General features: G+C 30.0%; 1 protein-coding gene across 2 annotated transcripts; it reads right to left on the bottom strand.

Annotated features, from left to right (window-relative positions):
• Positions 1-890: 890 nt before the first annotated feature.
• LOC105253723 lies at positions 891-16,051 on the bottom strand. Of its 2 annotated transcripts, XM_011261938.3 has the most exons (4): positions 14,994-16,051; positions 13,672-13,746; positions 6,586-7,736; positions 891-3,522 (listed from the first exon to the last, which is right to left on the bottom strand). In XM_011261938.3, the coding sequence occupies exons 1-3, from the start codon at positions 15,099-15,101 to the stop codon at positions 7,443-7,445; spliced, it is 477 nt and encodes a 158-aa protein (XP_011260240.1). In that variant the 5' UTR covers positions 15,102-16,051; the 3' UTR covers positions 891-3,522; positions 6,586-7,442. The 2 variants fall into 2 exon arrangements, with proteins under 2 accessions (XP_011260240.1, XP_011260241.1); XM_011261939.3 differs by lacking the exon at positions 13,672-13,746 and having other exon boundaries at positions 14,994-16,030.
• Positions 16,052-17,343: the final 1,292 nt, after the last annotated feature.

Below are 17,343 nucleotides of genomic sequence, written 5' to 3'. Positions count from 1 at the left end.
TTATTATTATTACGTTTAGTTTACATATGCATAGTTTATCTGACACAATAAGTTCAAAGCATATATTTTAATTTAATTTTAAGCATATAAGAAAGTATTTAATCTAACTAAAGAAAGTTGTTAAATATCTCAAAAAAAACAAAAAAAATAAATATTTATTTTCTAAGAAAATGCATCGATAATTTTATTTGATATCAATATGTAAAGTACAATTGATATCATAGAAAAGCTATTACACTTCATTTGAACTTTGTTACTTCTGATGTAAAAAATTTTGTTTTAACGATACCATCAAAATGATGATTCATGCCCAATTCAATTATCTCTCGAATGAATTAGTCACGATTAATATCAAGATTAATATACTTCATCGTTATTCAATACTGTTTTACATGCATAGAACGTGCGTCATAATTCATATTCTTTAATATTTAAAAAAATGAATTCAAAACGTTCATTATTACTAAAAATGAATTTTTATACAGAATAAGATCATTTATTTATTACTCGAAGAGGCTCTGACTAACCCTATTCCTTTCTGATTTTCTATATTAAAATTAAAATTTTTTATTAATTTTAAGCTTTTATTTTATATATAAAATTCATATCTTATTTAAAACATATCATTTTATTGTTTCAGAATTAAATTCAGAATTAAAAAATATGTACTATAATATATAAATTTTAATTAAAAATTTTGAAATTTGCTGTCACATTGTAGTTTCGATTTTTATAAGAACATTTCAAAATATCTTGCTTATTTCTTTATTTTCAGCATGATATCATAAATATATTTATGTACATACCTACATATTTCAGTATCTGTATATAATGTACTTAATTGTATTTTATCGCCGCAAATAATTTTAGGAATGAAGGATAGATAAATATAAGCAGTTTAAAACTCATTTATTGAACATGACATAAAAATCACGATACATAATAATGATAAACCGAAGTCTATTATGTAAGCTTCGAAAACTTCATATATATTATTCATTTATCATCTTCCAGTATAATATTTCGCATGCCCGTGTGTACGTGTGTGTTTGTATGAATTTCCTATCAAACTCTAACAGATGATTACTTTATACACGTATGTATAATCGTTACACATGGAATGTGCGCCCACACCGTTTCGCTTTCGCTCGCATCTCTCTTCGACTACGAAATTCTCGGATAATTAGCGATCTCGACGACGATACGATAACTTGCTTTCGTCTTTGCGAAAGTGAGACTAAATCTCAATTTTATGCCGATACTTCCTCTACTGAAGATGAATCATCGCATTAAAAATACAAGTCGTATACATAATTATATTGTTTATTGCGTATGACAAACAGGATAATTATGAGCATCAGCATAATAACACATATAAATACAGGAATAAGTATTCTATAAAATAACTTTCTTGAAATGTTGAAGCGTTAATAATAGAAAAAGAATCAATAAAATAGGATTTATATCAATAGGAAATAATCAAGTTTTGATTTACAATCGGTTTTTGCATAAATATATTTATAAAAGTATATAAGTCAAGCATTACAATGTATCCATCGCTATAAAATTCTGCATTCTATAAGCATTTATAAAATACTTATTGCACGAAGATTCTTTCCTACATTTTTATTTCCTGAAAGAGAAATGTTAGAGCTATGGCTTCCTAAATGTTAATTCATATTTCAAACATTTCGTCTTTGTACTGTTTACCTTATTTTACAATCTTTTTTTATATATCGCAGAGAAAATATAAGTTTTATAAGAGTTTTATAATTAATCACTGGCTAGAATTGGTATCGTCATCGGCGCTAAATTAATGTGAAAAAAAGCGAACGGATTTTTTCAACAACATAAGTGGCTATTCGTCGAAAAATAAATATATTCATATAAACTGGAGAGACAATGTATGCGTGAATAAAGGACAGAACAGATGAGACGGCGCGATCGAGAGCGACCGAAATGCGGGGTCCGATCGAGCTACGCTATTTTTTTTTTTGTTTTATTTTATTATAATCTTGGGCTTTTGGCAGTGATATTCAATCGTCGTGAGTGAGGAGAAAGTACTTGAGCAATCGACGATGATATTGGGTTTCGTCCAACAAGTACAACTTTTGCAAGATAATTTTTTTCACGGAGCCTAGATTAATCTTTTAGTGATGAAATATTTTAGAAATAAAGAAAAATCTGTAACTATCTAAATTTTACTTACATTAACAATGAAATTGATGAAATTAATTGTCTTCTTCTATAGTCATATATATGTTGCACATTATCAAGAATAAGATTTAATTCCATATGTGATTTATGACAATTTGTAACGTTCAATGTCTATCCTGAAAAGATTGACGCACATACTAATTGCTATAAAAAAAGAGACGCAGAAAAATCATTCGCGCTGTGTAAATTCGCAAAAGTCTTGGCGCTTCTCCTCAAACACGCGCTAAAAACCCGCTCAAAATGTCCCGAGTGAGGTATAACAAATAACCGTAAAATTTTAGTAGTAATAGAAAAAATAGTCGAGTCGTCGCGTAATAAATAATATGTACATATTACGCGTATATATGCATACATATATAATTTTACTATATACGTATACATATATATCTGCACGTGTATAGCTTTGCAATCGCGTTGCGACCGTAGAATGAAAGTGGATCGAGAGACTGCGCAATGTTAAAATACTTCTCTTTATCTACGTATTTATATACCTAGAAAAAAGGTAAAGATTAATGCGATAGACATTTAATATGAAATTCGATAATTTTATTGAAGAAAGATCCCAATCCACGTTTACTCCGCGGTCCGAGGCCGCCGTAATAAATAGATTGTATTATATATATCTCGTCAATCTCTAAAATCTAATAACATCATTTTTCTAATCAGTACGAATCAACCGGCGAAATCTTGGGACACACGTATGAATTGGATCGTGAAACCCAGTTCGCGCTAATGGCAGTAAATTCGTGAGAGGAACAAAGTATATGTGAATAAAGAAAAATTAAAAATCCATATCCATTACTTGTATATCGAAAAGATATGCAAGCAATTAATTATCCAATTTAAGACAATAAATCCACATATTAAAAACTTTCAATCTGAAAATATCTTTTAATTTGTGTTATGCGAAAATTTGCATACTATTGAAAGTCCTAGAGAGAGATATTTTATACAAAAAATTATTATGTGTGTATAATATAATATACAATATTATACTGTTGATTTTAAATTTAATATAAGCCCATCGAACATCGTGTGTCCCAATATTCCGTCCAGCACCACGGCGTCCTAAAATCGTCTTATATCGATATTTATACTTTTAGTTTCTGTTTTTTTTTGTTTCACTAAAGCAGTCTTACATAAAGCGGCAACTTTTGGAAATTATCCGGTATGCATCTCAATATACAAAATGATTTCTGTTTTATCACACTAGCCGATGTTCGCAAACACACAATCCCGTCTTTCTTTCTTGCGGTTTATCCATCTCATTCTTTTTCTCCCTTCCTCATCTTCTGCCCCTGCTATCTGCATTCGAAGAGAGAAATGCAGATTGAGCTACGTAAATTTTCAAAATTTTCCGCGCGATACCTATCAACTAAGCTTTCTTTTAAATCTGATGTAAATCCGAAAGCGCAAATCGACGTATATTAAATTACCCTTGAATTGAAAATTTTACTTCTTGTAATAGATATTAAATCGGATATTAGATCGGCTTCTATACCGTATAAGTTACATTTCCAGAAACTATTTCCCATTTTAATCGAAAATAAATAACTTTCGTTGTACTGTTTCTTCCCGAAATAATAATCGATAAACGCTTTCAGAATGTTTTCTTTTTCATACTCTTAATATTATGTATACGTTAAGACGGACGTAAACGACTTCAAATGCTCGTGCGCCAGAATTTCATGATCTGTCTCGAAAATTTCCGAAAGCAGCGTTGTTCTCTTTTAAGAAAAAATAATTGCAGGAGCTCTTTCATACTGAAACTCCCTCGTGTTATTCAGCCCAATCAAGAAGAAATTTGTTATTTCGGTTTCCAAATACGCGGGTTTGCGATTGACGAAGAATCGAAGCGTTCGAATCTCGTCCTAACTATAATATCTCACCATAATCGCCTCTCCTCTAATCCATTAATCGTTGCAGAGTAATTCTACCTTATAGTTTATACGGTATCACAGAATTACATGCGGCATCACTTAATTGCTCCCAGTTCGTAATCTTCGATATACGCAACCGATAGAAAGAAAGCGCGCTAAATATATATTTTAATTCGTAAACTAGAACCAGGACGCGCAGAGTCGAGTGTTAAAGAATGAACAGTTTTTCATCTAATAATTAAAAAAATTGTTACGCGCTTCAATTAAAATTTAATCTAATTAATTTTTACTTATCTGAAAATTATTATTATTCATAATTATTACTAAATATGATCCACTTTAATAATTTTACTCCAGAAAAAATATTATGCGCTCATCACTAACATGCACGTCAATTAACATTTCTCTCCTTTTCATATCATAACGAGTTATATGATTTAGAAAGCACCATCTAATTATTTCTGCAAATTAGAAACTTGGACTGTATATTTAATAAAATGAAATTTATCTATTTAATTAATCCATACAGAAGAGAGAAAATTTTCATGACAGCGTAGCGTTATTTTCTCTTAACATTCGACATCCTTTGCACATGTGCAATCCTCCAAGGGCACGACACGTCCTGCTCCCGCATCTTTTTCTGGCCAACCGACTCAATATTTGTGTAACGAAATAATACACTATATGTATATATATTACATGAAAAAATTAACAAGCGCTTAAGAGCGAAACAACAAATACAAATAACTCGTGCGCGAGGTAAACCTCAGGGGAAACGTTGTTACATCTTCGATGATGTATGACAAAAATGCGATTCATTTAAGAAAATATCTATGCCCGGTTCCGAGTGATCCGAGAAAATCTCCGGAATAATATCGCGCATCTCGCATGCAACGCAACGCGTGTACGTCGCAGAATACTTTAATGATACCGGATGTATCTATCATGCTTCCCTATATAGATTCTGCCACGTACATTAGCATTACTCTTATCGTACTGTAAAGCGAAGAGCACTTAGAAATATTATTTAATAAGACGATACATCAATAATTGCAAATTGTTTAAGTATTTCTTTTCTTATTTCCTCGAAAAAAAATAATTAATGTTATTCTTAAAAAAAATTTATAAAAACTTTATTTTAAGATATCGCTGAATCATTCGATATATAAAGTTATTTTTAGTTTTCACATTTCTAGATTTTCAAATTTTTGCATGCAATAAAAAATTTATATCAAACTAAATAGATTTTTTTTATTAAATAGAAATTAATTCATATGTTATTTGCATTAATTACTCTATACAAAATACGCTGTGCATTGCGTTTCTTGTAATTTCGGCGCGATTTCTGGAGATTTCCTGGTATAGAAGGCGAGCACGAGAAAAATAATGCAAGGCGAATATACTTATGTGAATACTAATTGTAAGTACAACTAATTTTGCGATGAATAGCGCGGGATATACATGCGAAAATAAGCGCTTCTCTTAGGCTTCGTTCGTACGTGATCTGAATCAAAGAATACGCGTATGCATGTTTATTCGCGTCTTTAAACCATCTCGCAGCACACGGCGCTTTTTCCTGCACAGCTCGATATCCTAAAGGTAAAGAAACTGCAGTTTCCGACACGTAAATTCGATCCCAATTCGACAAATTTCACGTAAATTCGATCCCAATTCGAACAACAGGCGAGCCTTACTATTGTTCTCAGTTTGATATATCCGATAAAAACGAGAATATATTCGCGATTCTTTTCACGCTATTTACTCTCTCTCTCTCTCTCTTTCTTTACATTTTAATCCATATTCTCATCGCGTATCTAACACATCGATTATGCCATGAGAAAACATTCCTCATATTAAGCAAATACATAACTCATAATTGGGCAGAGTCATATATTTAACGCGCTGAGAATACGAACTTCTATTCTTAAACTGTTTTACACGACGTACTGATTAGAGAACGTTTTTCAGTCTAGATTGCGAAAAAGTTAATTGGATATTAAGAATAGAGATTTACGTTTTGCTTCCACGAACATGAACTAATTTGGCAAAGAAATAAAAAACGTATCGATTGTTTTCAATAAATATCTAAAAGATACTTGAAAGATATAAAACCGTTTAAAAGAATGTTGAAAAAAAAAACTATTTTTTACAACAGTCTTTATAACATCTCTTAGATATTATTTGCACAAGATAAATGTAATCCCATGACATCGATCAATCTTTTCACGGAAACCGGAAATTCCTTGCGCCCGCTAAATGTCTTTCTTCGATTTCGTTTTAATTAATGTTATATGTTAAGAAGAGAACAACATATATATAGAACGCTATACGCACGATCTCGTGCGCAATCAAGGAACTTAGCTATTAGGTCTGACAACGCAAGTGACTATTTTAATTAACCGACTGACCACGAGCTTGCAACGTTCAATAAAATGTTCGCGACGCGCAATCACGATACATAATCTCGATAGACATGTTTGCTATATACCTTATTTTTTGCGCTGTTGCTGCTCCAACGATTATCCCTTAATTGCTGATGCTCTCCAGTCATCTTCGAAATCTCTGCTACGAGAGATTCGATCGAATAGTTCGATCTGATGTAAACTGCGAATTTTTCAGGATTCCCATCTTATTACTATTTCCTTTTTCTCATCATCTTCTAATCAGATCCTTAGATTTATCTAGGAGATCCGTAGAATGGAATATTCTTCTGTTTATCGATGTTCTTCACTCCTTATATATCGAAATTGTCGCGCTGTTATTCTAAAAGCGTTGCAATCAACATCTCTTTTCATCATCTCAAGTGTTCATTGAGGCTCCTCCTATCGTTCGATCGCTCGATCGAGGTATCTCTTGACCCCTGAGGATCCTTGATCGATTATCCATGATCGACTATCGACATCCAATGGTTCGAAAATAACGACTCCAGGATCATGCCACCCTTCTTTCTTCTTGCTTGTGCTGGGTTAACAATCTTGTACGCGCTCGCTTTCGAACATACTCAAGCTAAACGTGCGACGAGCGAAAGTTGATTTCTTCGCTTCTTCTTCTTCCTTCTTTTCCCTCATTGATTTTCTCATTCTTGTACACACATTCTTCTTCTCTCACTCGATCTCTTCCTTCTAATACACGTATTTTTTGTTGCTGTCGCTATCATCTTTCTCTCACTTTCTCTCTTTCCTTTCTTATGTTCTCTCTTCTCTACCAAGCTGAAGATGGATCCGGACACGAGCGTGCCGCCGCGTTGCTACTCGACTCGGATGTGGTAGCGGGTGCCGAAGTGCGTCGGATCTCGATTGGTTTCGAACCGGATACGGGTGGCCGGCCCAAAACCACTTGACTGTTTCACGATAAGTTTCGCTGATCTTCAGCGCAGTCCTCTGCCTTCTTCAGCGAGCGCTTCAACTTGTCGACCAATCGGTTATGGAACTTGTTGAGGGAGTTCGAACTGCCAGTCTTCGGCGGCGACGTGCTCGTGCTTTTACTTGGACTTTGCAGGGAACTCTGAGATGCCCTCGAGGATGTCCTTGAGAAGTGACGCGAGGTCAACGGTACGGACCGATGCGCCGGCGAGGTCAGGAAATCGGAGCCGGGGGAGGTCGACAACGACGGACCCTCCGACTTGGAACATTCGGACACCTAGGAATAGAAAAAAAATTCCAGGTTAAAAAACACGAAGGAAAATTTCCTTAAATAGAATTTTCCGAGAATTTTCCCATAAAAATACGATCACTAATTGGATCATTTTTACTAATCAGTACAATATGTAACTTAAAAAAGAATAATATAATTGTGTTATTAAAATATTAAATGTAGATATGATATATTCGCTAAATCCCAGAATTATTATATTATTTTACTAATTATATTATTGTTAATTTTCAAGAGGCATTATTTATCAACGTGCAATAGTGAACCACAGTTAACAAATATTTGTTAGAAAAATTTCTATCATTATCGTTCCTTTACTCTTCAATTGCATGATCTGCCTTTCGAATCTGTTAGCTTTCATCCAAATTCCGTTTAATATTCATCACAGAATCGATGGAACGCAATCATTCTTACTATAACGACTTTGCAAAATCGTAGCGTTTTTTTCATTGCTCGATACATGAAAGGCGAAAGTTGCAATGATTCTAATATGGATTACATTTGTAAAATTATTTTAACATGTACGAGTCATAATGCAAAAACGAAATATTTCTAATCTAGCCTTCTATCTTTCGTTTTTTTCTTTTCTCTCGATCAGGATCGTGTAGTAAGCATTTTAAATGTTATACGTTGCAATAATATCTCTTGATCAAAATGTGGCGATTAACTTTACCAGTTTGCCTTTCGTAAACCGGATCTTGAAAGACTGTATTTTGATCTTTCCATATCTTTTCCTATGAATTATTTGCAATTAATTTAATGAAGAATTCATGAAGAATTTAATTATATATTTGTGTAATAATTGTTTTTGCAATTATTTTAAATCGTTTATTAAAATAATAAATTATTGCTGTATTTATTATATCAAATATTCAGAAACTAAAATTAAACGAAAGAATCCCGATCGTAGATCTATAACGGTATTCTAACGACTGCGCAATTAATTTGTGAAAGAACACGTGTACCTCATTTCGTACAGGCCTCCTCAAATTCAATATCCTGATTAATTGATTAATAAATTGCATGCATATGTTCGCATGCATATGTTTTCAACGCGAATTGATTCATTCTGTATTCAGCATCGAATAGAATAAAAATAAAAAAATGTCATCACGTGAATGATGCACGTATTTTTCCTCGCAAGAATACACTGAAACTACAATCACATGCTTGTCAGCACAATAGAAAACGATAGATGACTGATTAGGTTAAATTTGTTTTTATTTGTAACCAATGCTTCTTTCCTTTTATCAATCGTACGATCATCTTACGACATGACACGATGGTTATATAATGGTTCTCAAATCTCAATCAAAATCTATCGTTATTGATTTATTAAATAATTTATATTAAGCGATTTAAAATTTTAATTATAATATATTATAAAAATTACTTAATTTAACCACAATTTTTATTTATTTTATGCATAACTTGTTATATACAAAATATGAGAAAATATCTATTTATATCTTTACATATAAAACTAATTATGTGTTCTAACAAATTCTTCATTTAACTTTATAGTTTAAAATTTTATAACTATACAAAAATTAACTAATTATATGTTATTAATTTTGTGATTTTTTCAAATATTAATAAAATTATATAAATTTTAATTTTTAATTTTAAAATATTTTAAAGTTTTAATAAAGATAAAATATAAACATTATTTAATTAAAATATATATTATATAAATTATCTGAATAAATTATCTAAATAAATTATCTGAAATTTTTAATAAATATATAGCTTTTCTATCTAAATACAATGGACTTTATTTGCCTAATTTGCTTGTATTTCCAACATCAAATAAATTTAATCTCAACTTCGCCATCATATAGTTGTATGATATCTACATATCTCAAATGAATATATGATATGAATTGATATTTGCACAAACAATGTTTATTGCCTATGAATGTTTCTCATTTAATTTCATTTGTCTTCAATAGAAAAGCGTGTTATTATAATTATAAACAGCCTTTTATTGAAGCGTTACACGAGATAATAATAGAAGATTGAAAATAGGAACATCCTCCACGATCGATTATTGATAGTGCTATCGTCGTGCAAGTTCAGGACCAAGTATTCAAAACCTATTTGCTTGTTTATTTATTCAAAGTTCATTGATATATTCAGTTTTGTCATTTGTAATAAATAAATATTCTAATTTTATTTTTATTATTGATAATATTTTGCATCCATAATTCTTTTTAAAAAATAATTAACAATAGATTTTTCAAAATATGTAGAATGCATCGCAAAGTCAATAGTAATTAAGTATAATGCATCGCAAAGTCAAGAGTAATTAAGTATAATTAAATATATTTTAATATATTGTAATTATTAGCTATTATTATTTCGTCACTAATATTATTAGTTTCTGAAATTAATTTGAATGTAATTTTTGAAAAAATATATTGTAGAATTTAAGATACTTTTATCAATATTTACAATAAATAAAATAAATTTATAATAAATTAAAGATATTTTTATCAATTTATTATGATATGTAAAAACGCAGCATTATTAAAACATTTTATTTTTATAAAATATTTTATAAAAATTTCTCTATTACATTTTATAATACTAAAGAAAGCACTTTACAAATATGCACGATATAATTATGTCGTAACAAAGCAAGTGTTGTACAGATTAAAAAGTGCGCACAATACAAGAACTAAGTATTTTATCGTTAAAATTAACATCAAAGAAGATATAAAGAGTTAAAAATATCGCATCCAAATAACAGAAAATAATTATATATTGTAAAATGTACATCACATATATAAAACATGTGCTTTATATATTAATCTACATTCTTTTATATTCATAACGTTAAAAATTCTCTATTATTTTTTTAGATAGTAATATATTTATATAATAAAATTAACTTTTTTATATTCTCTTTTCAGATTAATCAATTTAAATTACAAGTAATTATTTAATATATGATAATAAAGTGCTTTCGAAATCAATTTATTTCTTATCTCACATATTCGTTCATTCATAGGCGTAAACGCGCGCTCATACATATATACACAATGACGGACTTTAATCAAAAATTATCTCAAAATATTTCTAATAACTTATTTGATAATCATAAAGCCAAAAAAGATCAGATTTTTCTCTTGATAAAAATAGGTAAGAAAATAACACCAAAAAATTGAGTATCCTGTCTAAATTGAGTATCATGTCACGAAGAGTATCCGATGATATATGTATGTATGTATGTATGTATATATATATATATATATATATATATATATATAATAGTTTCTTTAAAAAATGATTTATTATATCAAGATAATCAATCATCTAAAAAATTAAATCGTTAGCAAGATTAGAATAATATTTGACATCTAAATTCTAATTGGATTAAGTGTGATTATAGAATGAAATGAAACAACAGATAACGAAGTTTTTACGAAGAAGAATCCATACGAGAGTTCAGCGGACGACATATGTATACATTGTGAAACCGACACTAAGCTTGCGCAATATTACGTCACAGATTTAAAGTACCTTGCGTGCAGAGTGTCCTAGACCTTCAGCGATATCTTTTTTGTTAGAAATAATTTGAAGAAATCTTTTTCCTTTCTGCATAAGAAAACAACTATTGTAATCGTATCATTTTTACAACATTACAAATATATTCCACATTAAATTTATAAGATCAGTTTAAAATTAAAGTATTCATAATAAAATTTCATAAAGTCACAGACTCTCATTATTATATCTTTTCAATTTCTTGTTATATTCAATGAATTTTATTTTATATCTTATGACATTTTTATTTCACAATAAATATATTCGTTAAATGAAATATTCGAATAAAAGTAATAATAAATAACATTTGCATAAAAATTTTTTATATGGAAATATAATGTGAAATAATGTAGTAATATTATTATAACATGCGCCATCATTATTTAGGCCTGAACATGTTATGTATCAATTAGCATATTATGAATATTATAAATATAATAAATATAATTATTTTATTAATTAATATTATAATTGCTGCTTTCTATCATCATTTTATTCCTTTTTTAGTGCAAATGATAAACATGAAACTTGACAATCGTAATGTCATCAATAATATAGATTTACAATAACATTTATGAGTGCGATAAGTACCGCGTATCATTTGCAATTGAACATTATGCGCATAACTGCTTACGTCGCGATAAAAATAAACTCGTGACCAGAGTATATTTATCCGTAAGACACGTGGTTCTCCGATCGTCATCCGTTATTAAATATGCTTATTTAGTCTACAAACACAATTTTATCGAGTATTTAGCGACGTCTAAAGAAAACCGGTTTATGAATATGTCGAAATGATCTTTTACAATAATGATTTCGCGAGAATTTCTTTTAAATTATTTTTCATTTGCGAAAATGAACAACAAATATCGAATTTAAAAAAAATTATCAAATTATTCTGTTACATGTATTAAAAATATCACCAGTTACTTGCCTCCAGTACAAATTCTATATTAACTTTGAAGTTAATTTAATGCAAAATTATCCTTAATGAAAAATTGATAATAATTTAATTTAATATGTGTATATTAAAGCGTATACTCAAGCGCCTATTGCAAGTTAAACTTTACAAGAATATAGATAGGTAACAAAATCTTATTTTTCATTCAAATTTGTATGAATGGTACAAATACAAATTTTAAATAGAATTTCAAATAAATAAAATTTTAATTTAAGATGTTATGCACAATTAGAAATTAATTATTTACATGTTAAATTATACTTTTGTCAGTAATATTATTATGGAAAAGGAATTTTGTTGACATATAAAAAACGGAATTATAAAACAGAGTTATAAGAATTGTTATTAAAAATTCGCGCGAAACATCAACAAAACAATCAAAAATCGCAAAAAAGTAGCAAAAAATATTCAAACAAATTTGAATCCATATTGTAAGAGAAAACTCCATAGATATATAAGGCGTCTATGGAACAAGAGATTCCATAATGTATGTATGTATGTATACACGTACGTATGTATGCCATTAACGATCAATTTCATTTCTTAGTTCACAAAAATTTAAATATACAATAAAATTTCAGTATCGCAAAATTTAAATTTACTTTAATAACAATAAATTTAAATATAATTATAAATTAAAATATAGTTAATATTTTGAAAACTAATCCTTAACTTTGTGAAAAAGAATTCGTATTTAAATAAAATTGTTATCATCGTGTTGATTTTCTTATTTTTATAAGATCGACTTGTATATTCATCAATATATTTAAACGTATATATTGAAATCGTAAAAAAAATTGTCTCTTTGTTATTGTAATAAAGAATTATGTGTGTACACAATTGTATTGGGAAATATACACAACATGACAAAAAAATATTTTCAAAAAGAAGCAGAGTATTCTTATTAGAACAATAAAAAAAGAATAGTAAATTTTAAACCTTTAATCACAGAGAAGTTATATAACTCTCACAACTCCAAAGAAGTTGACTCGTATAAACAGAACAATAACAAGTTTTCACATTTTTTAAGTTATTATTTGTCTTTCTCTCTTTTGCTTTAATATATAAAATATATTTTATAATATATTTTATAATATATATTTAATATATAAAATATATTTTATATTTTTCAAAATTAATAATGTTAATTTTAAAAATTAATAACATGTATATTACAACACGCGTATAATTATAAAAACATTTTAGAAATAATGTAAGCATAGATTTTTTGGAGTTATGAAAGTGATGAGGCATTTATTTCGAAGGAACGAGAAATTTTTTGAAATTCTTATTAAAGTAATTTTCTCGCACATGTCAATTAATAAATTTATTTCCCTAATAATTAATGTGACAAGATTCCGTTTTCAAAATAAACACCTCAAGTTGGAAAATCGCGCAAAGCTGATCGATTACCATAAGAATCGAGACAGAAGGGTGATCAGATGTGTCGCACTTTGCAAGACGGTTGTGCCTGCTAGTTCGCCAGACCTGCGAAAAAATTGCGTATGCAATGCGGCACTTTTCACCTTTATTATCTTTTTGTCAGTTTCACGATTTTGAGCAATGTAATGATTTCGATCGATGATCATTAATCACAAATTTCGCGCACAACACATGTATTCTTTCGCGATTCTTTCAACTCCTCGAACCGTAATTTCGAAACGATACGTAAAATAATGCGTGTTTAGATGCGCAAATACTGATTTTAAATACATAAAAAGTTAGAACGTTATTTTTCACATGCTCGCATAAATTTCAATGTTTTCATGCTAGTAATATGCGCGATACAATGCACGAATGACGCATCAAGACTGACCGACGCCAATATTGTTAAAAGTTACCCATCCTAACAATCGTATTTTAAGACTGACGTAAGACTGACAATCGAAATTTTTAAAGAGAAAAGATTTCTATTATATACTTTGTAAACCGAAAATTTATTTATTATTCTTATTTCTAGCTTGGCAAATACTAGCTTAGTAAATAAGGAAGTATTTACAATAGAGAGAGAAGCGCGAGTAATTACGTCATTGGGAATTTGTCAATATAGCATAGTTTCTATATTTATTCATTCGAATTCATTACGCATATACTATATATATATAATAATTTTTAAATTAAAATTGTTCGAGAAAAGTGTGTTTAAATTGTATCAAAATAATCTCGCGCAAGAATTAATGTATATAAACATTCGATTTTTGATCACTTAATATCGCTATGCAACGGTTCGTGTGATATAAACTCAACTCCTGCAAACGTGACTATCATTATAAAAAAATCGTGCATAGCATGTATAAATTTAGTTCAACCTCTTTCTTTTCCTCTCCCTTCCACCTTATCTTCTTCTTCCTATTAATATAATTCTCGTTTCATTTTCATTATATTATATATCAAAGTTCATATTATCTCATTTTTCTCTCTCGTGTCCTTTTTCAAATTTATTCTCTTCAATATCTATATCATTTATAACACACCGCTAGATTATATATGCGTTCATTTAAAGTTTACAACTTACATGTTCTTTTAAAATAACGTTTTTTTATATTTTTACTTTGTTCCGGACAGAAAAGAAGAATTATTTTAAGAATGTAAAGTAAATAAATATAATACACGTGTTTTTGAACTAGTCCATCGCAACTTGATACCAATCAAGAGAGCATTGTTACTCAGGTTGTAAAAACACTGTTCTAGCGTGCGCGTAATAAACATCATTTTTTTCTGTATCAAGTACTCACCTTTCTGCTACGGCAGGCCTGCGGATTGGAACACTCGGAGGAGCGCCGGCTGCGATTAGTCTTGTAAATATCCCATTCGTTTTTCACCACGGGCATCATAAACGCCATGTCGTCTGCCGGTGTGCGTGCACTCTAACTCTGTCTTTCCTTTCGTCGATTCTTCACGCTCACTATCCCTGTCTCTGTCTCGGTCGTCGCACGTCGTCGGCCCGAGTTGTCCTCTTATCTCTCTTCCTTCGCTTGCTCTCTCTGTCGCTCTCGTAGCAGTTCTAGAAAGTTCAACAGCTCGTTCGACACCTCGTCGCGTTAAAGAGAGTGGATCCTGACTATCTCAACGTCCGTCGATGACTTCGGCCGATAATTTTTTCCGCTGATCTCGTTACGACTCTACCTCGCAAGTTTTAACTCGCAGTCACGTGGCTCCGCCGAAAAAAATCAATATCGTCGATATCGTTTTGCGCGCTGGCGCCTTGATAACGTATCGATCTGTCGATCTTCGTTATCGATTACAATCGCTCGATGACAATTGCTGCGTCCTATCCGCCTGGCTAATGTCGGCTGGAAAACTGCATACACGCTTTCACAAGTGCGTTCCTGCCACCCTGTATATCGCTCGATATATATGTTTCTTTAATTACGTCTTGTCGTCCCTTTGACAGCTACTCGAAATTCACGTCCGTTCGATACGGCAGCTCGCTGCAGAATGAGCACGCCGGTCTGCGCGTGAATAAGCAACGTTCTCGCAAGCGGGTGGAGGGGGTAGGCGCGCGCACTCATTGGCCGTCATTGAGGCGGGACACCTACGTCACGGGTTACCATTGATTTTTCAATGTTGATACACACAGCAGCGTGACGTGTCGATTGAATTTTTGGCGGCGCGCACTATCTCGCGTAGGCGTAATGATGCTGGAGTGCACAGCGCAGGTAGATCCATTAAATATCCGGGATCTGAATCCCTGGAGCCGATATGTGCGAAGTGATGACGATTACCGACCCCCTTCCCCAATACACGCTGATCAGTCATTAATAACGTATTTCTCTTAATTCGAATTCCATTTCGAAATTCAAATTCTTCGATAAAAGAGCTTGTATATCGCATAATATTTATTTCTCGATTTTAAAAAAATTTATTAAGTAGAAAGAGAGAGTTTTTTTTGCGAGAATGCATATCAATTGTCTATTCTAGTTCAAAATTGAATTAAAAACAGTAAATTCGTTTTGCATTACTTTTATATTTTACTTGATAGGAATGATAAAGAAATAAAAATACGATTATGAAAATTATAATTATATAACTATAATTAAAATGTATTATTCGATACTTTTTTATATTAAACGTGACTATAAATTTTTTATGAAGACTTAAAATTTTACTTATTAAAAGAAGAGTTCTAAATGTGTTAGTATCACTCGCATACATGCACAATACACATATGTACAAAATCCTGTATTAGTCATTATTGTAATAGAAAATAGAAAAGCAAAGATAGACAGGTAATAATAATTCGAGAAAAGTAAATAGATAAAGTAAAGTAAATAAATAAAGAAAAAAGAAAATGTTTGTTAAAAATATTTTAAAGTAAATTAGTTAATTATCTACGAAGATAATAAAATAGAAATCAGGGAAAGTGCGCAAGAAATAATAGTAACAATAGCAATTAACATTCTTAAAAATTGGAACTAAAATGACGTAAATTAGTTACAAAGTATATATAAAACCATCAGCATGATTAGCAAAATTATGATATGACGTGTAACATTTTAAAACAAAATGTATATTACACATCAATATTTAAATCAATAATGCAGAAAAGCGATATATTTATTTATAAGACGTGATGAATAAACATGTAAGAATTCGATTAAAACAATACACGAATTACAATTTAATTCTAGTTAACAATTATATAACAAAACACACAAACTTTTTTAAACTTTGTATACATATACATTTGAAATTAGGTTTAAAATTAATAAAATAGCTTACAATATTAAATTTTTAATTAAATCTTCCAGATATAAATATATAGTAGAAATAAAATGCAGAGGAAGCAAATATTGAGATAAATTACAAGTAACTTTTTGCTTATATATAAACAGGAAGAGGATTAATTTTTCTTTTTTGCTGAATACAGCACTAACGAAATAACGTATACAATTTATGTAATAGTATACGTCAATACTATTATTTGGCATAGCCTGTAAAATATCTGGATGTAATCTATCAAGACAAAAAACGTTTAAAAAAATGATTGAAAGAGATTAAATAAACTCTTTTGAAAGGAAATCATTATCAATCATCATAATATGTTCCCGGTCCGATGCTATATACAATAAAAATGTAATTTAG

The sequence above is a fragment of the Camponotus floridanus genome, unplaced genomic scaffold, assembly GCF_003227725.1.
Source record: "Camponotus floridanus strain SB8 unplaced genomic scaffold, Cflo_v7.5 scaffold14, whole genome shotgun sequence".
Classification (NCBI taxonomy): Eukaryota; Metazoa; Arthropoda; class Insecta; order Hymenoptera; family Formicidae; genus Camponotus; species Camponotus floridanus.
Note: the sequence above shows the minus strand (reverse complement) of the source record. Positions and strands in the feature narration are given on the sequence as shown.